The 25309-nt window shown below is 44.0% G+C and overlaps 2 protein-coding genes across 5 annotated transcripts in view; both read left to right on the forward strand.

Moving 5' to 3' along the window:
• The window catches only part of atf7a (activating transcription factor 7a), a 42398-nt gene extending 38091 nt beyond the window's left edge, over positions 1–4307 (forward strand). For all 3 annotated transcript variants that reach the window (XM_029718572.1, XM_029718574.1, XM_029718573.1), the window contains exon 12: positions 139–4307. In XM_029718572.1, coding sequence (XP_029574432.1) covers positions 139–395 — 257 coding nt within the window. In that variant the 3' untranslated portion in view covers positions 396–4307. The remainder of the gene's footprint in view (positions 1–138) is intronic.
• Positions 4308–5277: 970 nt separating this feature from the next.
• dip2ba (disco-interacting protein 2 homolog Ba) overlaps positions 5278–25309 on the forward strand; it is a 103339-nt gene continuing 83307 nt past the window's right edge. For both annotated transcript variants that reach the window (XM_029718575.1, XM_029718576.1), the window contains exon 1: positions 5278–5714. In XM_029718575.1, coding sequence (XP_029574435.1) covers positions 5630–5714 — 85 coding nt within the window. In that variant the 5' untranslated portion in view covers positions 5278–5629. The remainder of the gene's footprint in view (positions 5715–25309) is intronic.

Here is a 25309-nt window from a genome sequence, read left to right on the forward strand (position 1 = left end):
CAGTAAGTACATATGCTAAATGTCTTCATTAATGGGGGTTAAGTGGTTGAAATAGCTTGTAGTTTCTGGTGCCTCTGTTCTTTCTACCATGTAAACTGGTAAAGTCATCCGTGGAACTCTTGTGTCTCTGTGCTGTAGGAGAAGACAGCATAATGAAAGATGTGTCGGAGCCCACCGGCTCCCCAGCACCCGTCATCCAGCACAGCACCCTGCCCAGTCCCTCTCCTTCCTCGGGCCCCAATGGCATAAGTACCCGGGCGGCTGCTGAGGCCATGTCTGTGCTGGCTAGGATGGGTCAGCAGCACCAGCAGAGGAGAGAAGAGAGGGATGGAGGGAGGGATGGACCCTCCTCCCACGTCATCATGGCCACACATTCGCACCACTCTGCCAGATGAGCGTATCACACACCACGGCCCGGGACTCTACGGCTCACACAGCACCAGGCACCACCCTACACGGGCAGGAAGAGAGCACAGGAGAGGCTTGAGGAGGAAGAGAGCAACTCAAAAAAAGTCACGCCTTCCTAGTCAAAGAAACCTTCTCAGGTGAGTAGAGGAGTAGTTGTTACATGATACAATCCTCCCTCCTCTACTCTCTGCCCGTGTTGTGGTGGCCATTTTGTGTCAGCCACTTTTGTGTCAGGCCTGGAGCCTTGCTGGAGCTCAGCAACAACAGCCTTCTGGGAATGGACTGGGACAATAGAAGAGGAAGAGCTTCTTGTTCTGTTCAATATGCCATAGATAGACTACATACAGGGGCTGGACTCAACACCCTCGTATCCCCCCTACAACCCTCTCGCCTTGCCTCACCCTCAAGCCACCCTCAAGCCACCCTCAAGCCACCCTCAAGCTACCCTCAAGCTACCCTCAAGCTACCCTCAAGCCACCCTCAAGCCACCCTCAAGCCACCCTCAAGCCACCCTCAAGCCACCCTCAAGCCCTTATGAACTTCACTGGACTGTAGGACTGCATAGCATCGTCCCGAGTGTCGTAACTGTCATTGTGATGAACTCGGACACTTAGACTCTAATAGACGGTAACACACACATACCAGACACATATACTCAGCGTAACCATTGAATTGATTCATGTTTGTTGTTTATCAAGTGATATACCAAAGCCCTGATCACTGCAGGGGTCCATACTATTGTAACAGGGGGTTGTGGCCTTGCTCTCCTGCACATGTTGACACGTTTTATTCACACACAAAAATGGGTTTTAGTTATTGAAGCTCCAACTCCATAGATGCAATAGTTTTGTATACGCTAAAATATTTTCAATTTGGTCTGTTGAATCCCTAGCAGTTTTGTAAGCGATTTCATTTCGAGGATCTGTCGCAGTTGTTCATGAAAAAGCTTGACCTCATTTTTAGCCCTGTATGATACATTTTATAAAGTGTGTGTGTGTGGGGTGTGTGTATATGTATGTACATCAAGCAGTTTGTTGATTCAAGGTCTGATAAAACAAGATCTGGTTTGGTAGCATTTGACTTTTTATATTAGCGTCTGTTGTATTCCTGTGCAGCTTTCTTTTACAACTTTATCGGCACATTGCTATGTGTAGCTTGGGCCATAGAGAACCAAATGATCTTCTGTGTGACAGAAACGGAAAGCTAAAAAAGAATGTATTTAGTGTACACTCATTTACAAATGATTTATACACTTAAGTGTTTTTCAAAGAAAGGCTTTTCATCGGGACTGCATTTGACTAAACAAATCCAACCCCCTCCCCTCTGTCAAACCATTTCCTCTCTCCCAAGCTATTTTTGTATTTATTTGTTTCTAAATGTATGTCATTACCATCTTTTATGAAATCTTATCTGATAGAAAGCTTTTTCTAACTGTCCTTTGTCACCCTCGTCTGTTTTCTGAACCTTCTCGGGGTGGTACTTTTAGTGCTTCATCCTTGCTGCTTTGTGGAGCGTGATGGGCTGCTCTTAAGTCTCCCGGGTCGTGTTCATTAGGTACCAAACAGGACAAAACGGACTGAAACAACAAGGCACGTGCTCATTTTCGTTTGCTGTTGCAAAACGTTATGAAACGTTTTCCATTGAGTGCACTAATGAACACAAACCTGGCTGTTCTTTATTAATGACTCTATCCAAAACAAAGCCATGTTGCTCTTTAGCCGAGCGTGTATGTGTGTGTTTTTACAAACAGCACTGACACATCTGGACTCAGACACACACTGTGTTTGAAAACGATTTTACCTTAAAAAAATCACTTCCGTGTCTCTGACATCCTCCTCAGATTGGGTTGCATGAAAAAACCTTATGGGTCTGCCTTAGGAAGAAAAAAAAATGTTTCTGAAATGAAAAGCCATTAGCAATGGGTAACAACTGATTAGCTTTTTTACATGGTGAGAATGTTTCGTATTGTAGATGCCTTAAAAAATCAGGAGTAAAATGTCACCATGCCATCTCACCACATTATCATTGTTGTGCACTGCCATCTAGTGGAGTAATTTCACCTTCACCTTCTCTCACAAGGATGGGAAATGGAACATGGAACTTTGAGGGACATTCTTTCAGAACTCCTATGGCAGTCTCAGAACAGTTTAAATTGTTCAGGGATCTCCACCCTATTTTAGTTTTAGACATTTTGTTTTTAGGAAAACAAACCACCTAAACAAGTGACTAATCTTGTTGTTTTGTATTTGTATAGAACTTCCCCCACCGTCTATCTAATGTATTTGTAACCATTTGCAGTGTTTAATCCTGCAGAAATAACTAGGGTATCAGTTCCCAAAAACATAAACGCATGTTTAAATGCACTAAAATATGCAGGTTTATCGTTAATTATTTGTTTTCTTTTTTTTGTTTTTGTGTCAACTTTAGTTTGTCCTGAATACAGGTTCTCTTTCAGTAACATCAAACGTTTGCTATTTCTTTTGTCTTGATAATGTATGTTTTACATAATGGGATTGTTTCTGGATCCAGATTAAGCCTAGTTCTACACTAAAACACATGTTCAATGGAGATTCTCAATTGAAGGTACTTCTTAGTCCAGAGCTAGATTCAATCTGTGTTCAGGAAACCGGCCCAACAAGCTGCTCAGTAACTACTGACACATCTCACATGACTGAACCGCTTTGTCATTCTACTACAGTCCCAATGGTAAACCCTATTCCCCATTTTAATACACTACTTTTGACCAGGGCTCTGTACTATATAGGGAATAGGGTGCGATTTGGTATGCGACCCTACAGTGACCGTACCAATGGTGGCCCTGTCAGGCGTTGTGTAGTACTCTGAGCTGGCACTAGCTAGCTGTCCCTTTTATAAATAGACGATTGTTCATATGAAATGGAAAAAACAAAACTTTATTTAGCTTTCATGTCAGTTAATTGTCATTGGCACTTTGTTCTTCTCAGCAACAAAACAATTTCCTCCAGTATTTTCTTAATTGCGTGCTATTGTCTCGAGGACGATATAACAATACTCTGGCATGACAAACGCTTCTTCTGTTTTATGTTTTTGTGTTGTAATGATAAGATATATAGAAATGTATTTGTTTTAGTACATCAATGTCGTCTTGTTTTTTCCTATCAAAAAGACTTGCTGTTTGTATCAGACGGACTACGCCGGAACCATAGAATTGGAATCCTGATTCTAATCCTATGGCTGGAAAGTGCTCTGTCTGGACTGCCTGTTACTCACAAATCAACTTAACTTATTGTTACATTGTTTTCATGGAAATCTTTTTTTTTTTTTTTACCCCTCTCAAAATATTAACAGTTGTTGTGAACAAGTAACAGAATTGTATAAGAAATAACAATTTTACCTATGAAGACAATTGTAAAAGTTGCAATTTGTTTTGTATTTACATTTTTCTTCATTCACACTCCCATGAAAGAATTGTTGGACTGATCATTTTTGAAATTGTCCTTATTGTACTGTACATATCTGTACTAGGCTATATGAATATATTTTACTTTTCCATGCATGTCTAAGTGAAACTACTATGAACACTTAACGTGCTGCAGCTTTAATTAAACAAAATAACTTAATGGATATCAAACGTTTCTGTAATATTTGATTCGGACAATTTAACACAAATTCTCTCTCTCTCTCAATTCAATTCAATCTCAATTTAATGGGTTTTATTGGCATGGGAAACATGTCTACATTGCCAAAGCAAGTGAAATGGATAATAAACAAAAGTGAAATAAACAAAAATGAGCAGTAAACATTACACTCAAGTTCAAAAGGTTTACAGATATTTTGAATGTCATTGTGTATATAGTGTTGTAATGATTTGCTAATAGTTGAAGTACAAAAGGGAAAATAAATATGGGTTGTATTTACAATGGTGTTTGTTATTTACTGGTTGACCTTTTCTTGTGGCAACAGGTCACACATCTTGCTGCTGTGATGGATCACTGGTATTTCACCCAGTAGATATGGGAGTTTATCAACATTGGATTTGTTTGTGGATCTGTGTAATCTAAGGGGAATATGTGTCTAATATGGTCATACATTTGGCTGGAGGTTAGGATCTGCAGCTCGGTGTGTGTGTGTGTGTGTTACATGGTCACTTAAATGATTTCTCAATTCTGCAGTAGCCTATCCCTCCCTGTACTGAAGATCTTTGGCCAACTAATCTGTGCAGTCCTTACCTTGTAATCACTAAATGCATGCTTGCCATGCGTTGCCATCTGTAACTGCATCAGCGATTTACTGAGGACAATAATGAGAGCGCCAATAGTCAACATGAAGGATAAGAGTTTTCCTGGCTCAGAAACAGACTAATGTGGTTACTTGGCGTGGTCCGTCGTCGCGTCATTTAGCCTTCACCGCCACCTGAATGATCCTTCCAAATGTACCCCGACTAGCTAACTTCTGGAATACAATTGATTATGTTCCTAACAGAATAAGGGAGTCATTTTTTTTTGACAACTGTTTTCATATTTTCTCTAAGGTGACCCATGGAATCAGCAGGGTGGCCACCTTAAAATAGTCTGTCGGAAACCCCCTGGTGTTGGAGGCATGTCCATTTTATACCACCCCATACAGACCCAGTTCGATAGACCGTACATCTACACTACGATTTGAAACGTTGATTTGAACATTTTGACCAACTACTGGGTCAGGCGGCGCCACCTGTCTGATTCATACCGCTTGATTTCTGATGATATCGACTGATCGCAATGATATCGGGTGCTTTTACAGTCTAATGATGCACACTGAGAAGCATATGAGATGGTAGGCCAGCGAGGTCACACGTTGGTATATGACTACTCACCCAGGTTATCTTTAGTGTGTCATACCAATTACGTTTATAAATGAAACTGTACTGGTGCAAATGTAGGATTTACGGTATAATCCGTTTTATTGTACACAGTTGTAACATCTCCAGATCAACACGAGAGGGAGGACAAGCTGTATGTGTCGACAGAGCATGTTTCGGGTGCAGTAATTTGCCATGCCGCTAGTGAGATTAGAGTACAGACGGCCTGACCGTTCATTATTTATCATTGGTGAATTCTCCCTGTTACGGCGGAGGGAGCAGTCGGCGCGATGCATCGGCACTTCAATTCAAATACATATTTCGTGTTTTGAAGACAGTATTTTGAAATAGAAGAGATTTCGTTTTTACTTAAAGCACACTTTGTTGTATTGTTTTTACGTCATGGCGGACCGTGGCGTGGATTTCTCCGGTATACCAAAAGAGGTTCGAGACCATTTGGCGGAGTTGGAATTGGAGCTATCGGAAGGTAAGGAGGGTGATGCATCTAACGCAGGGGACTGAATTCAAATGCACACCATGTAGCTTGCTAGCTAACCCACACCGGTAACGATCAAATTAGCACTATGCATTATGTTTATCTTAGTGTACAAGGTGAATAGCAACATTTGAAGCTAATATAGACACATAATCATATTCAGCCAGTAATGTCTGGATGGCTAGCCAGCTAGCAACCCTTTTCTGTTAGCATTGCATTGACAGACAGAGAATGGTTCGGTTCTCTTGTCTGACGATCTCATACTAGTCTGTTTAATCATTCAAATCAATCAGTTCATAGCTGTTCTATATGTAAAGTCATTGATTAATCTGTATTCTGTTACATATCCATGATTGAATATCAAAACCACACTTGTCAAAATCATCTGCTAAATTTGGTAATCCGTGTATCTTCTCATCTGCTAAATTTGGTAATTGTGTATCTTCTCATCTGCTAAATTTGGTAATCCGTGTATCTTCTCATCTGCTAAATTTGGTAATCGTGTATCTTCTCATCTGCTAAATTTGGTAATTGTGTATCTTCTCATCTGCTAAATTTGGTAATCCGTGTATCTTCTCATCTGCTAAATTTGGTAATCGTGTATCTTCTCATCTGCTAAATTTGGTAATCGTGTATCTTCTCATCTGCTAAATTTGGTAATCGTGTATCTTCTCATCTGCTAAATTTGGTAATCGTGTATCTTCTCATCTGCTAAATTTGGTAATCGTGTATCTTCTCATCTGCTAAATTTGGTAATCGTGTATCTTCTCATCTGCTAAATTTGGTAATCCGTGTATCTTCTCATCTGCTAAATTTGGTAATCGTGTATCTTCTCATCTGCTAAATTTGGTAATCGTGTATCTTCTCATCTGCTAAATTTGGTAATCCGTGTATCTTCTCATCTGCTAAATTTGGTAATCCGTGTATCTTCTCATCTGCTAAATTTGGTAATCGTGTATCTTCTCATCTGCTAAATTTGGTAATCCGTGTATCTTCTCATCTGCTAAATTTGGTAATCGTGTATCTTCTCATCTGCTAAATTTGGTAATCCGTGTATCTTCTTTACATTTACATTACATTTAAGTCATTTAGCAGACGCTCTTATCCAGAGCGACTTACAAATTGGTGCATTCACCTTTATGATATCCAGTGGAACAACCACTTTACAATAGTGCATCTAAATCTTTTAGGGGGTGTCTAGAACCAGTATGCGGTAACATTACCAGTCAGTGGCTGTATTAACTGTGTTAACGGAATGTGGGGGTTTCAGTGAGTAATTCTGCATTGCACAACCTGCTTCTTCTCACTGTGTGGGTTTGTGACTGCAGAATGGTAGATGACAGCCACATATGTATATATTCTTATTCAATTCCTTTACTTAGATTTGTGTGTATTAGGTAGTTGTTAGATATTACTGCACTGTCGGAACTAGAAGCACAAACCTTTCCTTTCCCTCACAGTAACATCTGATAAACATGTGTATGTAACCAATATGACTTTATTTTGATTTGACAGTCATTGTGATGAAACGTCAGTACTGATACAAGTCACCTATCATACAGTACATTCACCTGTTGTCTCTAGGATTTAAAATGTTGCTATGAGTCAACTTGCCGTAGGACAGGATGTGATATCATTCGGCCCTCTGCACGGCTTGATCTGAGAGAGTAACCTTTTAACACCCTAATGATGTAGGCTTCTTCATTTGCTTAGGCACACTCAATATGAGCTGGAGCTGTGTGTCTTAGTTGTGGCGGGGAAGTGTTTGTTGTGTGTGGGGCCACATGTGGCACAGGCCCCCATCCCTCCCTCACTCTCCAACAGCTGCACTATAACATCATTGTTTGGCCCTGGGATGCGTTAAGTAGGATGGAGCGGTGTTAAGCGTTTAATGAAACAGTAACAGTACTGTCCTGAACGGCCAGTTGAAGAACTGTGTGGTTATGACTGCCTGTTGATTGATTGTTGTATGGTGTGCTGCAAATTATTTTACATTTGTACATTTTTTTAAATGGCCACACTCACCAAATCAGAGGAAACGTACCTCAAAAGGCTTTTAAAGAATGGTGCGCACTGGGAAACGTGCCATTCAGAACAAACTGCCACACACAACATAACAAACGCACCCCTGGTGCCTATGTACCTAGACACTGGTCACCTTAATAATGTTTACATACTGTTTTACCCACTTCATATGTATATATTGGATTCTAGTCATGACCTATGTTCCATGTCCCGAAAGGTCAATGTGTTTCCAGTGCATTTAACTCTACTGATTGTTCTGTTACAAAAACTGTTCTGTTAAACAGCAAATGTTTCTACTCTGGTCTTGTCATGTGATCTCTAGCCAACGTCTCGCAGATGTGGTGCAGGAAGACCGTGCGGGTAGGCTAGTCTACATAATGGCATTATTATGGATAAGAGTGAGAATAGGTTTATTTATCAAACAGCAGTCAAGCATTGATCATCATGTCACCAGAATCAGACCCTAGATATTTATTGGAAAGGAGCATCAACTTTCACCACCCTGTGAGGTTCATCAGAACTTATTTCATCTGTAGCATAATAAACTGCATGCTTTCCCGAGTCGTGTGGGAGGACCACACACCATCACGTGACTTCAAGTTGACTTCCATATGATGGTTATTAAATCAATATTTGCTCATTAAAAGCATTTCCACATTTCCACTTGCTCATTAAAAGCATTTCCATTTCTCACATAATTCATTTTACCAACACTAAAAGATCCCACCATGTTGAATGATTAAATGACCCGTCTGCATTTTATAAAATTGTACCCTAACTTCCTGTTTCTGTCACAGCTGGTGTGATTTTTTAAAATACTGTATGACTTTAGATGGAAATGTGGTTACACAGAACCGTATTTTGTCCCCCAACCTGCCTGCCCTCGGTCATAACAAACACCTCCACCACCACAGAGCCGCACCAGAGCGGAAATGCCTGTTGGGTTGTTTAGAGGAGAACGGAGCCAAGCGTCCTCTTAAATAACAAGCCAGTTGTGTGTGAAGCCCCCAGTGACCAGTGAGGACAATGAGCCTCATTCAGCTGGTCACAGCCATGGTGGCAGTTAGTAGGCCATTCAACTAGACTCTTTGGTTGTGTCCCAAAATGGCACCATATTCCCCTTTAGCCTATAGTGCTCTGCTTTTGACCAGGGTAATGCGCTATATAGGGTGCCATTTGTAACCTAGCCATGGTGTGCTGCAGTGGCATGAGCGGATCTTATAGGAAGGAAGGAAGGAAGGGAGGGAGGGAGGGGTCAGGCATAGTTGGGAAGATTATGTGTGTCTGTGTGTTCAAAGCCCCTGTGTTGTGTTTGTTAGTGTTTAACCAGGAATGACTAGGCGTGACTGACCTGGCCTAGCTAAGAGTTGTTTCTCCTACTTGATGGTGAAGAAATGTCCCAACTTTATTTCTCATGGTTTACAGAAGCATTAGGCTTATTTTCTGCTTGTTGAGGTATTTGCCTTCGTCAGCAAGGGTTCATTGAGTTGACTCAGGAATGATACTTTATTGTTGGTGTTTTGGGATGCTAAGGCAGGCCAATGACAGAGGTCGGTTGATATTTGAATCTGGTGTTTGTCAGTTGCTGCTTTCATATTGTTCCATAGGAAACAGTTTTCTGCATTTTCTCTTTTTAACATCTTCTGAAACTAGAAGCACAGGAGCTCTGCTGCCATGTGTGTGGTGTCTGTGTCTCTGTGTCTCTGTGTGGTGTCTGTATGGTGTCTGTGTGGTGTCTCTGTCTCTGTGTGGTATCTGTGTGGTGTCTGTCTCTGTGTGGTGTCTGTGTCTCTGTGTGGTGTCTGTGTCTCTGTGTCTCTGTGTGGTGTCTGTGTCTCTGTGTGGTATCTGTGTCTCTGTGTGGTATCTGTGTCTCTCTGTGGTCTCTGTGTGGTGTCTGTGTGGTGTCTGTGTGGTGTCTGTGTGTCTGTGTGGTGTCTGTCTCTCTGTGTGGTGTCTGTGTCTCTGTGTGGTGTCTGTGTCTCTGTGTGGTGTCTGTGTCTCTGTGTGGTGTCTGTGTCTCTGTGTGGTGTCTGTGTCTGTCTCTGTGTGGTGTCTGTGTCTCTGTGTCTCTGTGTCTCTGTGTGGTGTTTGTTTCTCTGTGTGGTGTCTGTGTCTCTGTGTGGTGTCTGTGTCTCTGTCTCTGTGTGGTGTCTGTGTCTCTGTGTGGTGTCTGTGTCTCTGTGTGGTGTCTGTGTCTCTGTGTGGTGTCTGTGTCTCTGTGTGGTGTCTGTCTCTGTGTGGTGTCTGTGTCTCTGTGTGGTGTCTGTGTGGTGTCTGTTTCTCTGTGTGGTGTCTGTGTCTCTGTGTGGTGTCTGTGTCTCTGTGTGGTGTCTGTCTCTCTGTGTGGTATCTGTGTCTCTGTGTGGTGTCTGTGTCTCTGTGTGGTGTCTGTGTCTCTGTCTCTGTGTGGTGTCTGTGTCTCTGTGGTGTCTGTGTCTCTGTGTGGTGTCTGTGTCTCTGTGTGGTGTCTGTGTGGTGTCTGTGTCTCTGTGTGGTGTCTGTGTGGTGTCTGTGTCTCTGTGTGGTGTCTGTGTCTCTGTGTGGTATCTGTGTGTCTGTGTGGTGTCTGTGTCTCTGTGTGGTGTCTGTCTCTGTCTCTGTGTGGTGTCTGTGTCTCTGTGTGGTGTCTGTCTCTGTGTGGTGTCTGTGTCTCTGTCTCTGTGTGGTGTCTGTGTCTCTGTGTGGTGTCTGTGTGGTGTCTGTGTCTCTGTGTGGTGTCTGTGTCTCTGTGTGGTGTCTGTGTCTCTGTGTGGTGTCTGTGTCTCTGTGTGGTGTCTGTGTCTCTGTCTCTGTGTGGTGTCTGTGTCTCTGTGTGGTGCCTGTGTGGTGTCTGTGTCTCTGTGTGGTGTCTGTGTCTCTGTGTGGTGTCTGTGTCTCTGTCTCTGTGTGGTGTCTGTGTCTCTGTGTGGTGTCTGTGTCTCTGTGTGGTGTCTGTGTCTCTGTGTGGTGTCTGTGTGGTGTCTGTTTCTCTGTGTGGTGTCTGTGTCTCTGTGTGGTGTCTGTGTGGTGTCTGTCTCTCTGTGTGGTATCTGTGTCTCTGTGTGGTGTCTGTGTCTCTGTGTGGTGTCTGTGTCTCTGTCTCTGTGTGGTGTCTGTGTCTCTGTGGTGTCTGTCTCTGTGTGGTGTCTGTGTCTCTGTGTGGTGTCTGTGTCTCTGTGTGGTGTCTGTGTCTCTGTGTGGTGTCTGTCTCTCTGTGTCTCTGTGTGGTGTCTGTGTCTCTGTGTGGTGTCTGTGTCTCTGTGTGGAGGTGTCTCTGTGTGGTGTCTGTGTCTCTGTGTGGAGGTGTCTGTGTCTCTGTGTGGTGTCTGTGTGGTGTCTTTGTGTCTGTGTGGTGTCTTTGTGTCTGTGTGGTGTCTTTGTGTCTGTGTGGTGTCTTTGAGTGTCTGTGTGTGTGTGTGTGTGTGTGTGTGTGTGTGTGTGTGTGTGTGTGTGTGTTTGTGAACAATATGATGAGGTCCTGCCTTACCTACTTACTGACTTCTTCAACTACTGCTGCGGTGGCCAGTCCAGATTATTGCCAGTTGCTTCCAATCTAGGCTGGCCAGTCAGGCAGCCAGGCAGGCAGCCAGCCAGGCAGGCAGCCAGGCAGGCAGCCAGGCAGGCAGGGGAGCTAGTGGATCTAGAGAAACACAGACAGAAACAGCCTCAGCCTCAGAGGCATTGAAATGGGGACAGTCTGAGAAATAAGGACATCAGCACATTGCTATGCTACGCTATCATCCAGCCTTTAGTCGCAGTCTAGACCTATTTCTTTTTCTTTCTAATGCTTGGAGCTTTTGACTGAGCTCTCTTGCGCAATGTAGCCTAACCAATGGAATAGTCTCCAAAGTGCAAATTCAAACCTCACCCCAATACCTCAAAGTATAATTTGAAAGAATTAAAATGCTATTTGAACCCAGGTGATGTCCAACTACAACCATTAGTGACAGCACTGTAGATAAGACATGATGGAGAACAAGAATAAGGAAGGTCCTTAACTTCCACTTCCTTCCGTTGGTCAAGTTGTCTGAACTGAACTGTGGACAACGTGGATGGGATTGAGCCTGCAGTACAGTAGCATGTTATGTTTTCCTGCCAGCCAGAGCATAGAGGGCTTTACTTGAGACAGATGACAGGCTTGTGACTGACAGACCGTTCCGTCCTCTAGTTTTCTAACAGCTGATGAGCCTTGTGTTTTGTTGCTGTATCAGACATGGCTTTAAATAAAAGTTGACGTCATGACTTGCCTGGTTAAATGGACCAATGGAATAGTCCCAAATCTGTAAACACAGCCCATTTGGGACTCCAGGCAAGCTAGCGCAAACACTTGAAGTATTTGAAAGGTTTGAAATAGTATTTGAACCCAGGTCTATGTGGTGTGTATGTAGAGGTACGGTTAAAGTCTCTGGCCATAACCTGAGAGAGATGCATTATGTCCAGCTTGAAGCTCAGCCAAGCATCCCCCTACTCTCTCTAGGGGCTTTAGACTCAACTGGACATGATACTGTGGGCCTTGTTAACTCTTGTACCAGATGTTGGTTGGAACAAGCACTTTTTGTCAGTGTATTTTTACAGTAGAGCTTTTTGGAACAAGCACTTGTTGTGAGTTCATAGGCTATACAGTAAAGCTTGCACCAATTCAGACCATATTGAAATGGGCTAGCTAGCCTATATCAAATTGACAAGCAGTTGTTGTATTCAGGCAAGAGTGCATCTTATGTGACTTGTTTTGTGCCAAGACTCAGGGTTTGATACTGCGACCATCATGATTTATTCAAACAGTAATGTAAATAAACCACCTTTCTTAAGAGGCAACAACGGCACAGGAATGCCTGTGTGTGTGTGTGTGTGTGTGTGTGTGTGTGTGTGTGTGTGTGTGTGTGTGTGTGTCAGGGTTCCACATACAGGGAGGTTTGGAAACCCTCCAGACCAGTCAATCATCCCCGTCAGTGGCCCGCTTCGGCCAATGAAAATAATATTTTAACAATGCCTTTTTTAATCTTGATGAAAAAAAGATTCCTGAAGCTGAAGCCAATTTCTGAAGCCAATTTCTGAAGCCAATTTCACAAAAAGGAACTCAGTCGGGGTCTCAACTTACTGTTGACAGTAATAGAATACAGTAATAGAATACAGTAATAAAATACAGTAATAAAATACACAAGGTGCAATGTGGTTGTGCATCAGCAGTCACTCAATTAGCCCATGTCAGCAATTTATTTTGATTGGTAAGTTAGTCTAGCGGCCAGCTAGCTACATTGATAGTAAGCATGGTCAAATTACCCACCTGGGTTAGGCCCATTTCATCATCTGTTATGATATTAAAAACATTTTCCTCCACCCTCTGGTAAAATGTGTAGAATTGCAGGAAATGTGCTGTAAAACTGCATTTTCTTCACGCTGCCCCATGGCAAAATGTGTAGAATTGCAGCAAACTTGCTTGAAATGGCAACATTATCACTACGCCACATGGCAAAATGTGCAGAATTGCAGGAAATTAACTTTAAAAGGTCATATTTGTCTCTTCGCTATCACGAGGGGGGCCTCTAACAGATGGTTGTTGGGTGGAGGTAAGACCGACAGTGGTAAGAAACATGTTCCAAGTTATATCTACCAGTAAATGCTAAGAAAATAATGGGTATGCAAAACAGATATTTAAAAAGTTCAAAGTCTAGGTTGAATATTTACGATGCGCAATTCCGTCATCATGGAATAGCCTGCCTTGAAAATCAGACATTTCCTCTAGGCTATGGGCCTTGAAAATCAGACATTACCTCTAGGCTATGGGCCTTGAAAATCAGACATTACCTCTAGGCTATGGGCCTTGAAAATCAGACATTTCCTCTAGGCTATGGGCCTTGAAAAGTCTTGAAGTTCTACTGCTCCAATATAATTATTCTGTGATTTCATTTCTGACCAGTTTTTTGAGAGATGTAGGTGCTTTCGTTTGTTTCCTGCCATTTCCATTGAAGGGTATTGCGTTAGTCGCTGTAAAACCATGTGTTGTCCATCAACTTGGTTTCTCGTTTATAAACATGATACAGTAACCTTTCAATAACTCTTCAACATCTCAAATGGCGAGACTTACCAATGTCTGTATGAACCCTGTATAGGCTACTTGCTCGGCCTGCAAATGAAAGATGAAAATCACCTGCTATTGAAATGATGCACATATCAGTCGCTTTCCAGTCAGATCTTGACCCGGGTCAGTATTTTCTTCATTTGGGCCAGTAGCTTTCAGTTGGCACTGGCCCGGTGTGCCACTGGTAAATGTACCTGAATGTCGATCCCTTCTGTGTGCAGTACGCATAGGGCCAATGTGTCTACCACTTCGTGTAGCCATTACAGCCTGTTTTGGGGTAGATGGAAAGGCCGGGTAGAACCATGATTATTTGTCTCAAGCCAGTGCCCACTTGTTTCAAAAACACCATCACAAGTGCGCTACAGAAACTACTCTTCCCAAACACAAGATCTTAGGTTTTTCCCAGACCATTGAAAATGGTCCCTGATGTGGTCTAAGCATTGTTGTAGACTTAGAGCATCCAATTTAGTTGTTTTTCTATACATTTTGAGAGGAAAACCTGAATCACAGTCCTATTTGGTATCAAGTATATCTTTTTAATTCTGCCTTCTAGAGGATTTTGCAGAAAATAGCAGATGGCCCTTTGAAATCTGTGATAAATACAATATATATTTTTTTGCTTTTACATAGTGCTGAGCGATTAGTGTTTTTTGAGGTTGTTTCGGTTTGATTAAAAAAATAAAAATTGGTTTGGATAATAATAAAAAAAAACATTAAATGCATTATGAAATGACATTACAATGATTTTAGAGCTTTTTAATGGAAATTCCAAAGCCAAAAATAGAGAATATTAAATGGCCAAAACATTGAAGATATTCCATTGTCTCTGTCATGTCCCCATACTGTACTGTGTGTAGTCATCCTATTTAGCTAGCCTGCCAGCGTATACTGCAGAGCTGTCTGACAATCATTTTACTAGTTCTTCAAAGTAGATGAGGCATACTTTCAGTACGTGTCTGTCCCTCTGGTCGTTGTATACATTCCTCTCTCATGCGATCTGTATGTATTTAACCTAACATAGCAGGCGTAAAAGTGTATCTGTCCAGAGATCTGTATATAATGACCATGTTCCTGTCCCTGCCTAAAGGTGGGAATGCAGGCGACAAGCTTAGACCCTCTTCCTCTCTGTCCCAGCTGGAAAAAACAGGTGCAATGGAGTTTAGATTTTCTTTTATACGTTATGACTTTACTTGCATAAACTGTGGATGGAAACACGGTCAATGTATACTGAACAAAAATATAAACACAACATGTAAAGTGTTGGTTTCATGAGCTGAAATAAAAGATCCCAGATATTTTCCATACGAACAAAAAGCTTATTTCTCAAAAATGTTGGGCACAAATGTGTTTAACTCCCTGTTAGTGAACATTTGTCCTTTTCTCTACTGTGAATGATGGTTCTCTTTAGGGTGGACAAAGGCCTGAATAAGTACTTAACCTTTATTTAACTAGGCAAGTCGGTTAAGAACAAATTCTTATTTACAATGACGGCCTAGGAACTGCGTTGTTCAGGGGCAGATGTTTTACCTTGTCAGCTCGGGGGTTCGGCTGTCACCACTCGTCTCTGTCCCAGGGGGTTCGGCTGTCACCACTCGTCTCTGTCCCAAGGGGCACGGCTGTCACCACTCGTCTCTGTCCCAAGGGGCACGGCTGTCACCACTCGTCTCTGTCCCAGGGGGCACGGCTGTCACCACTCGTCTCTGTCCCAGGAGGCACGGCTGTCACCACTCGTCTCTGTCCCAGGAGGCACGGCTGTCACCACTCGTCTCTGTCCCAGGGGGCACGGCTGTCACCACTCGTCTCTGTCCCAGGGGGCACGGCTGTCACCACTCGTCTCTGTCCCAGGGGGCACGGCTGTCACCACTCGTCTCTGTCCCAGGGGGCACGGCTGTCACCACTCGTCTCTGTCCCAGGAGGCAAGGCTGTCACCACTCGTCTCTGTCCCAGGAGGCAAGGCTGTCACCACTCGTCTCTGTCCCAGGAGGCACGGCTGTCACCACTCGTCTCTGTCCCAGGAGGCACGGCTGTCACCACTCGTCTCTGTCCCAGGGGGCACGGCTGTCACCACTCGTCTCTGTCCCAGGAGGCACGGCTGTCACCACTCGTCTCTGTCCCAGGAGGCACGGCTGTCACCACTCGTCTCTGTCCCAGGAGGCACGGCTGTCACCACTCGTCTCTGTCCCAGGAGGCACGGCTGTCACCACTCGTCTCTGTCCCAGGAGGCACGGCTGTCACCACTCGTCTCTGTCCCAGGGGGCACGGCTGTCACCACTCGTCTCTGTCCCAGGGGGCACGGCTGTCACCACTCGTCTCTGTCCCAGGGGTTCGGCTGTCACCACTCGTCTCTGTCCCAGGGGGCACGGCTGTCACCACTCGTCTCTGTCCCAGGAGGCACGGCTGTCACCACTCGTCTCTGTCCCAGGAGGCACGGCTGTCACCACTCGTCTCTGTCCCAGGAGGTGTGTGTGTGTGTCATCCTACCACACAGGGAATGGGTAGGAGGAGGAGTTAACTCAGGTTGGATAAGTTCAGGTTGTCTCCAGTAAGCATGAACAGTAGGCAGCGCACATTTTTTCCTTTCAAATTGATAACGACCAGCTCTTCTTGGATCCAAACCTTGATCGGTAGCTTGCAGATTCACACGCTTCAAAACGTCACTACAGAATATTGCTCTAGCCTCGTTGTAACATGAGACAGAAGATATTCTCTCTTGGCCTAGGTTAGATCAGATTGACAAAGCATGACTTTCCACATGTTTAGAGACAGGGTAAATATTCTCACTGTTTAACCATGCATGAAGTTAGCATTAGGCCTAATCACTGCATTTAGGCTCAGCGCCTCCCCTTCAGGACAAAGCTAGGTCAGTCCCAGCAGAGTGACAGAACCTGTTCTCTGGCACTGTCACTGTAGAGCTGTTCACCTAAGTGAGTGAGTGAGTGGGATGCACCTGTTTCACATGAATATTTCATAGAGCTATGTCAGGTGATGAATTATGGGGAGGCATGAAGTTGGATTCACTCTGTCTTAAAGGGATACTGCGAGATTCTGTTCTATGTACCTGGAGTCAGATGAATTTGTGGCTATCATGTTTGTATGAAGGAAGTTAGTGGTACTTTCGCGAGCCAGTGCTAACTAGCGTTAGCGCAATGACTGGAAGTCTACAGGTACGGTATCTCGGCTTGTTGTGTTGACTTGAGAGTAAACTAAACCGGGAGTGGGCAAAATACATCAGCCCATTCAATATTTTTGTTGTGGGCAAACAAAAAAAACATTCCAGGCCTCTCTTGAACATCCAAAACTAGTAGTATGTTGTAATGGACCTATATCGATTGGTGCGTGGTAATGGACCTATATCGAGTGGTGCGTTGTAATGGACCTATATCGAGTGGTGCGTTGTAATGGACCTATATCGAGTGGTGCGTGGTAATGGACCTATATCGAGTGGTGCGTGGTAATGGACCTATATCGAGTGGTGCGTGGTAATGGACCCATATCGAGTGGTGCGTGGTAATGGACCTATATCGATTGGTGCGTGGTAATGGACCCATATCGAGTGGTGCGTTGTAATGGACCTATATCTAGTGGTGCGTGGTAATGGACCTATATCGAGTGGTGCGTGGTAATGGACCCATATCGAGTGGTGCGTGGTAATGGACCTATATCTAGTGGTGCGTGGTAATGGACCTATATCGAGTGGTGCGTGGTAATGGACCTATATCGAGTGGTGCGTGGTAATGGACCCATATCGAGTGGTGCGTGGTAATGAACCTATATCGAGTGGTGCGTGGTAATGGACCTATATCTAGTGGTGCGTGGTAATGGACCTATATCGAGTGGTGCGTGGTAATGGACCTATATCTAGTGGTGCGTTGTAATGGACCTATATCGAGTGGTGCGTGGTAATGGACCTATATCTAGTGGTGCGTTGTAATGGACCTATATCGAGTGGTGCGTGGTAATGGACCCATATCTAGTGGTGCGTGGTAATGAACCTATATCTAGTGGTGCGTGGTAATGGACCCATATCGAGTGGTGCGTTGTAATGGACCCATATCTAGTGGTGCGTGGTAATGGACCCATATCTAGTGGTGCGTGGTAATGGACCCATATCTAGTGGTGCGTGGTAATGGACCCATATCTAGTGGTGCGTGGTAATGGACCCATATCTAGTGGTGCGTGGTAATGGACCCATATCTAGTGGTGCGTGGTAATGGACCCATATCGAGTGGTGCGTGGTAATGGACCTATATCTAGTGGTGCGTGGTAATGGACCTATATCGAGTGGTGCGTGGTAATGGACCTATATCTAGTGGTGCGTGGTAATGGACCTATATCGAGTGGTGCGTGGTAATGGACCTATATCTAGTGGTGCGTTGTAATGGACCTATATCGAGTGGTGCGTGGTAATGGACCTATATCTAGTGGTGCGTTGTAATGGACCTATATCGAGTGGTGCGTGGTAATGGACCCATATCTAGTGGTGCGTGGTAATGGACCCATATCTAGTGGTGCGTGGTAATGAACCTATATCTAGTGGTGCGTGGTAATGGACCCATATCGAGTGGTGCGTGGTAATGGACCCATATCTAGTGGTGCGTGGTAATGGACCCATATCTAGTGGTGCGTGGTAATGGACCCATATCGAGTGGTGCGTGGTAATGGACCTATATCGAGTGGTGCGTGGTAATGGACCTATATCTAGTGGTGCGTGGTAATGGACCCATATCGAGTGGTGCGTTGTAATGGACCCATATCTAGTGGTGCGTGGTAATGGACCCATATCGAGTGGTGCGTGGTAATGGACCTATATCTAGTGGTGCGTGGTAATGGACCCATATCGAGTGGTGCGTGGTAATGGACCTATATCGAGTGGTGCGTGGTAATGGACCTATATCGAGTGGTGCGTGGTAATGGACCTATATCGAGTGGTGCGTGGTAATGAACCTATATCTAGTGGTGCGTGGTAATGGACCCATATCTAGTGGTGCGTGGTAATGGACCTATATCTAGTGGTGCGTGGTAATGGACCTATATCGAGTGGTGCGTGGTAATGGACCTATATCGAGTGGTGCGTGGTAATGGACCCATATCGAGTGGTGCGTGGTAATGGACCCATATCTAGTGGTGCGTGGTAATGGACCTATATCTAGTGGTGTGTGGTAATGGACCTATATCGAGTGGTGCGTGGTAATGGACCCATATCGAGTGGTGCGTGGTAATGGACCTATATCGAGTGGTGCGTGGTAATGGACCTATATCGAGTGGTGCGTGGTAATGGACCCATATCGAGTGGTGCGTGGTAATGGACCTATATCGAGTGGTGCGTGGTAATGGACCCATATCGAGTGGTGCGTGGTAATGAACCTATATCTAGTGGTGCGTGGTAATGGACCCATATCGAGTGGTGCGTGGTAATGGACCTATATCGAGTGGTGCGTGGTAATGGACCCATATCGAGTGGTGCGTGGTAATGAACCTATATCTAGTGGTGCGTGGTAATGGACCTATATCGAGTGGTGCGTGGTAATGGACCCATATCTAGTGGTGCGTGGTAATGGACCCATATCGAGTGGTGCGTGGTAATGAACCTATATCTAGTGGTGCGTGGTAATGGACCTATATCGAGTGGTGCGTGGTAATGGACCTATATCGAGTGGTGCGTTGTAATGGACCTATATCGAGTGGTGCGTGGTAATGAACCTATATCTAGTGGTGCGTGGTAATGGACCTATATCGAGTGGTGCGTGGTAATGGACCCATATCGAGTGGTGCGTTGTAATGGACCTATATCTAGTGGTGCGTGGTAATGGACCTATATCGAGTGGTGCGTGGTAATGGACCTATATCGAGTGGTGCGTGGTAATGGACCTATATCGAGTGGTGCGTGGTAATGGACCTATATCGAGTGGTGCGTTGTAATTGATTTTGACAAAGTAGTCGGTCCCAAAAATTCAGTGACCCTCTGTTGAATTTCGAAATACTGATGTGGCCCTCGAGCCAAAACCTTTTCCCACCCCTGTGCTAAACTAAACTGCCTTGGAGTCAGTCAGAGGCTGAGCGAATTCCTATAGGCATGTGCTGACAGCTACCACCACTATATCCACCACATGCCAGTCACTCACTCACACCCAGATTTGACAAGTTACAAATCTATCATCACTGCAGAAAGGAGAGGCATTGTGTTACTAACATGCAACTGCCACGTTCTCTGATTTCCATGTATCAGACAGTAGGGAGGGTCAGTGTGACATCGAGTCCCATCAGGTAGTCTGATTTCAGATGTGTCCATGTAAGCAGCATTATTATGGAAATCGTTCGTTTTGCAAAGCATGTAAACGTTTAAATCCAACTATAATATTCATCTGACTATTCCCAATCGGGGCAGGTAAAATTAGCAGCTGCCAAATGCGGGTAGATTTTGGCATTTATGGGTAAGATGTCTATTTCATCAGCCACGTTGGTGCCAGCATTTCACTCACATTTCTGAATACGAATAGTCAAGTATGATCACATTTATAGTCCAATAAATGCTGCAGTAGCTGTTTTCAAATAATGTTTGCCGTTTTGTTTCATAGCTGATAAACTATAGCCAATTCCACCTTGCGCCGCATCACTGCATGGCTAGGGGATAATCGGTCTAATTTACTTTAATTGAAAGTCTATTGAAGTGAGACTTGGTCCTTGTGTTTCTTGGCTATTTAAATAGTTTTGTTCACACGCTAGGTTGTTTTTCTCTGTTTGAGTTACAACTTGAAACATTACAAAGCATGCTCATCTGTTTTGGGGGGTTTTGTTGGTGTAATTTTTACAGCAAAAAAAATATTTTGACTGGTAAAATAATCTGAGTGGCTGGTAGATTTTAAAATCTACGTCACTGTGGCTGGTGGACCAAAAAGTACATTTTATGCCACGTTCACAAAATCATATTATTGTGTGCAAGTAACCTTACTCAATGACTGTATCCCAAATACAACCTATTCCCTATATAGTGCACTACTTTTGACCAGGTCCCTATGGCGCCACCCAATGGCTCTATAAACTACAGCCTTGTTGTCTTTGCCTGGGTTGTGTTCGTTAGGGCACGTACCGTAAACAAAACCTTTAAATCGGTGTGCATTAGAAAGCAAAAACTAGACATAGTTGGTAGTCCATCCCTGTTTCCGTTTTGTTCCATTTGGTGCCTAATGAACACGACCCTGTTGTCAGAATGTGCCAACCGATAATGTTCTGGAATCTGGTTTAAACACGGGTTCCCATGCTTGTTCAATGAACCATAAACAACTAATGAACATGCACCTGTGGAACGGTCGTTAAGACACTAACAGCTTACAGACGGTAGGCAATTAAGGTCACAGTTATGAAAACTTAGGACACTAAAGAGGCCTTTCTACTGACTCTGAAAAACACCAAAAGAAAGATGCCCAGGGTCCCTGCTCATCTGCGTGAACATGCTGCAAGGAGGCATGAGGACTGCAGATGTGGCCAGGGCAATTAATTGCAATGTCTGTACTGTGAGACGCCTAAGACAGCGCTACAGGGAGACAGGACGGACAGTTGATTGTCCTCACAGTGGCAGACCATGTGTAACAACACCTGTACAGGTCTCTCTCCTTTCTCTCTCTCTCTCTGTGTGTGTGTGTCTCGCTCGAGCTGTGTCTCGCACTCGCTGTCTCGCACGCTCGCTCTCTCTCCCTTTCTCATCCTCTTTCTTGCCCCTCCCTCTCTTGGTCTCGGTCTCTGAAACATCGGGCTAGGCTCCCTGGATGTGGTCATCAGTGTGAATTGTTTGAGAGGGTGTGGAGAGAGCACTGAGCATTTTCCCAGCAGTTGGTCACTTTCTAAATATGAAACCAGTGCGTATGTTATGGGTTTTAGCCAGGTCTGAATGGGTGCTGGACAACACACTGGACTGTGTGCTTGTTGATATGTGTAAAGGAATCCTGTGGCTGATTTCAACAATGTTTTATCTCTCTCAATCCCTATTGACGTATGGTTCGTTACTGGGTTTGTGAAATTTCATGTGTACTTCATGGGTTGTAGGGCTGATTTTGCTAGGTGGTGTTGTGCAGTGTCTCTACTTTCTCTGCTATGTGTAGCTTATATCCCTAGGGAAAATCTTTAGGAATCCGTTGGTTGTGATTTCAACAATGTTGTTATCTTTCCACTGTAAGCCCCTTCCTTCCCTGGGGATACTTTTTAGGAATTCACTTGTTGATTTCACCAACGTTGTATCTGTGTAGCTTATATCCCTAGGGATATCCCGTTGTATCTGTGTAGCTTATATCCCTAGGGATATCCCGTTATATCCCGTTATATCCCTAGGGATATCCCGTTATATCCCGTTATATCCCTAGGGATATCCCGTTGTATCCCGTTATATCTGTGTAAATCTTTATGGACTGATGTTCTCTTACAGGGTCTGTGAAAATTCAGTCCTCGGCTCTGATCCTTATCCTTTATGTCGGCCTCAGAGGTGTGTGTGTGTGTGTGTGTGTGTGTGTGTGTGTGTGTGTGTGTGTGTGTGTGTGTGTGCCCCCATAATTCAACTCTCCAGAGAACAAAGGGAATGAAACCACTGAATGGATGTGGTTAAAAAGTCAGGAAAAGTTCAGTAGGCTGTAGCATTGTACTGTACAACAAACATGATTTGTTTTAGCCTTACATTAGTTTGAATAGGAGGGCTTAGTATGCCTAGAGGAAGTGTCTGATTACCATTAGAATCAGTAGTGACAATTAGTCCAGTCTTAGTTGCTTCCTGAATATCAGCTGAACTGGTCATGTTATTGTCAGCTAGTGAATTCTTAGTGCTGTTGTAGTGGGTTATGTTATGTAGTAGCCAGTGGTAGTCTTAGTGCTGTTGTAGTGGGTTATGTTATGTAGTAGCCAGTGGTAGTCTTAGTGCTGTTGTAGTGGGTTATGTTATGTAGTAGCCAGTGGTAGTCTCAGTGCTGTTGCAGTGGGTTATGTTATGTAGTAGCCAGTGGTAGTCTCAGTGCTGTTGTAGTGGGTTATGTTATGTAGTAGCCAGTGGTAGTCTCAGTGCTGTTGTAGTGGGTTATGTTATGTAGTAGCCAGTGGTAGTCTTAGTGCTGTTGTAGTGGGTTATGTTATGTAGTAGCCAGTGGTAGTCTCAGTGCTGTTGTAGTGGGTTATGTTATGTAGTAGCCAGTGGTAGTCTTAGTGCTGTTGTAGTGGGTTATGTTATGTAGTAGCCAGTGGTAGTCTCAGTGCTGTTGTAGTGGGTTATGTTATGTAGTAGCCAGTGGTAGTCTTAGTGCTGTTGCAGTGGGTTATGTTATGTAGTAGCCAGTGGTAGTCTTAGTGCTGTTGTAGTGGGTTATGTTATGTAGTAGCCAGTGGTAGTCTTAGTGCTGTTGTAGTGGGTTATGTTATGTAGTAGCCAGTGGTAGTCTCAGTGCTGTTGTAGTGGGTTATGTAGTAGCCAGTGGTAGTCTTAGTGCTGTTGCAGTGGGTTATGTAGTAGCCAGTGGTAGTCTTAGTGCTGTTACAATTACAATTTAGAATTTAGCAGACGCTCTTATCCAGAGCGACTTACAGTAGTGAATGCATACATTTCATGCATTTATTATTATTTATTTTTTGTACTGCCTCCCTGACACTCTCCCTCCTCAGAGACCTGGTATGCTCCTGCTCTCTCCCTCCTCAGAGACCTGGCATGCTCCTGCTCTCTCCCTCCTCAGAGACCTGGCATGCTCCTGCTCTCTCCCTCCTCAGAGACCTGGCATGCTCCTGCTCTCTCCCTCCTCAGAGACCTGGCATGCTCCTGCTCTCTCCCTCCTCAGAGACCTGGCATGCTCCTGGTCTCTCCTGACCCGCTGTAACCAGCTCCAGAGCCCTAAAGAATGCAAGCTGTTTAAGAACCTGCTGCTGCCTGAATCAGGACAATCCTTTCATCAAATCATGAAATATGTCATACGTTCATGCCTGGATAAGAGCCAATTAAACAAGGCTTGTAGATATGTCATACGTTAATGCCTGGATGAGACCCAATTAAACAAGGCTTGTAGATATGTCGTAGTGGTCTGGCTGCCAGTTGCTCTGAAACCATGAATTCATGTTTACTGAGCCCACTCCAGATTAGGCCTGGTTTATGAGCATGGGACCCCAGCTATGATGGGTTGTGAGAGAGAGGAGAGGCCTGCTTTGTTCTGCACCTGACTCTAGGCTGCGGTGACCTAGCCAGGCTATAGGAAGGGAGAAATTCCCTCCAATTCTCCTCCTCCCACTCCATCCTCAACCCCTGCAGTGCAGCACAGCAGATTCCCCGGCTCTCACTTCAGCAAATTCCACTCATCTATAGCTCAAGATGACTCCTCCACTCCGCCCTGCAACTTTCTACCAATCATCCATAACTCCATTTGAATAGGAGTTTCCATCCCTCCACACTTTACTGTTCATCCTCCAGTCCCACTTTCCCACACTGTCAACACATTTCATCAACACAAAAGCCATTGATCATTGTTTTCTCAGATTCTTACAACATGACTACCCTGAGCCTTTTTCTGGATAATAATCCACTTCATTATTACTTCAGAAAGAGTTCTGAACTTGCAGCTCTTGTAAATTGCTGAGTCAGTCAGTGAAGGTTTAGAATGTAACTAAATGCGCCTTCTCGCTTGCTGCAATACCGTTGGCTGACTGTTCGCCTACTAGCAGCTGGGTGAATAATGGTGATTTACTGTCATGATTAGAGGTCGACCAATTATGATTTTTCAACGCCGATACCGATTATTGGAGGACCAGAAAAAGCCGATACCGATTAATCGGCCAATTTAAAAATAATAAATAAATATTTTTTTTTTTATTATTATTTATTTATTTATTTTACATTTTTTACATTTTATCTAATTTATTAATTATTATTAATGTTGTTTTTTTATTATTATAATTATTTTTATATATATATACCGTAATTTCCGGACTATTAAGCGTACCTGAATATAAGCCGCACCCACTGAATTTTAAAAAATATATTATTTTGAACATAAATAAGCCGCACATGTCTATAAGCCGCAGGTGCCTACCGGTACATTGAAACAAATGAACTTTACACAGGCTTTAACGAAACACGGCTTGTAACAAAAATAAATAGGCTTTAACGAAACACGGCTTGTAACAAAAATAAATAGGCTTTAACGAAACACGGCTTGTAACAAAAATAAATAGGCTTTATCAAAACACGGATTGTAACAAAAAATACAAAATTAGCAGTAAACAGTAGCCTACCAAGAAAGTCATTGGTCACTATCTTCCTCCTCCGGTGCACTGAAACCATCTCCTTCGGTGTCGGAGTTGAATAGCCTCAGAATTGCATAATCCGATATTGGATCGTTTTCATTGTCGCTCTCGTCACTTTCATCCGGAGGCAAATCCCCCGCTGAGCCCTCTTCAACACGCAGCAGTCCAGCCTTTCCAAACCCGTTGATGATAGCGGATTTTTTGACAATGCTCCACACTGTCAGGACCCACTGGCAGACTT

Source organism: Salmo trutta, chromosome 28 (assembly GCF_901001165.1).
Source record: "Salmo trutta chromosome 28, fSalTru1.1, whole genome shotgun sequence".
Lineage (NCBI taxonomy): Eukaryota > Metazoa > Chordata > Actinopteri > Salmoniformes > Salmonidae > Salmo > Salmo trutta.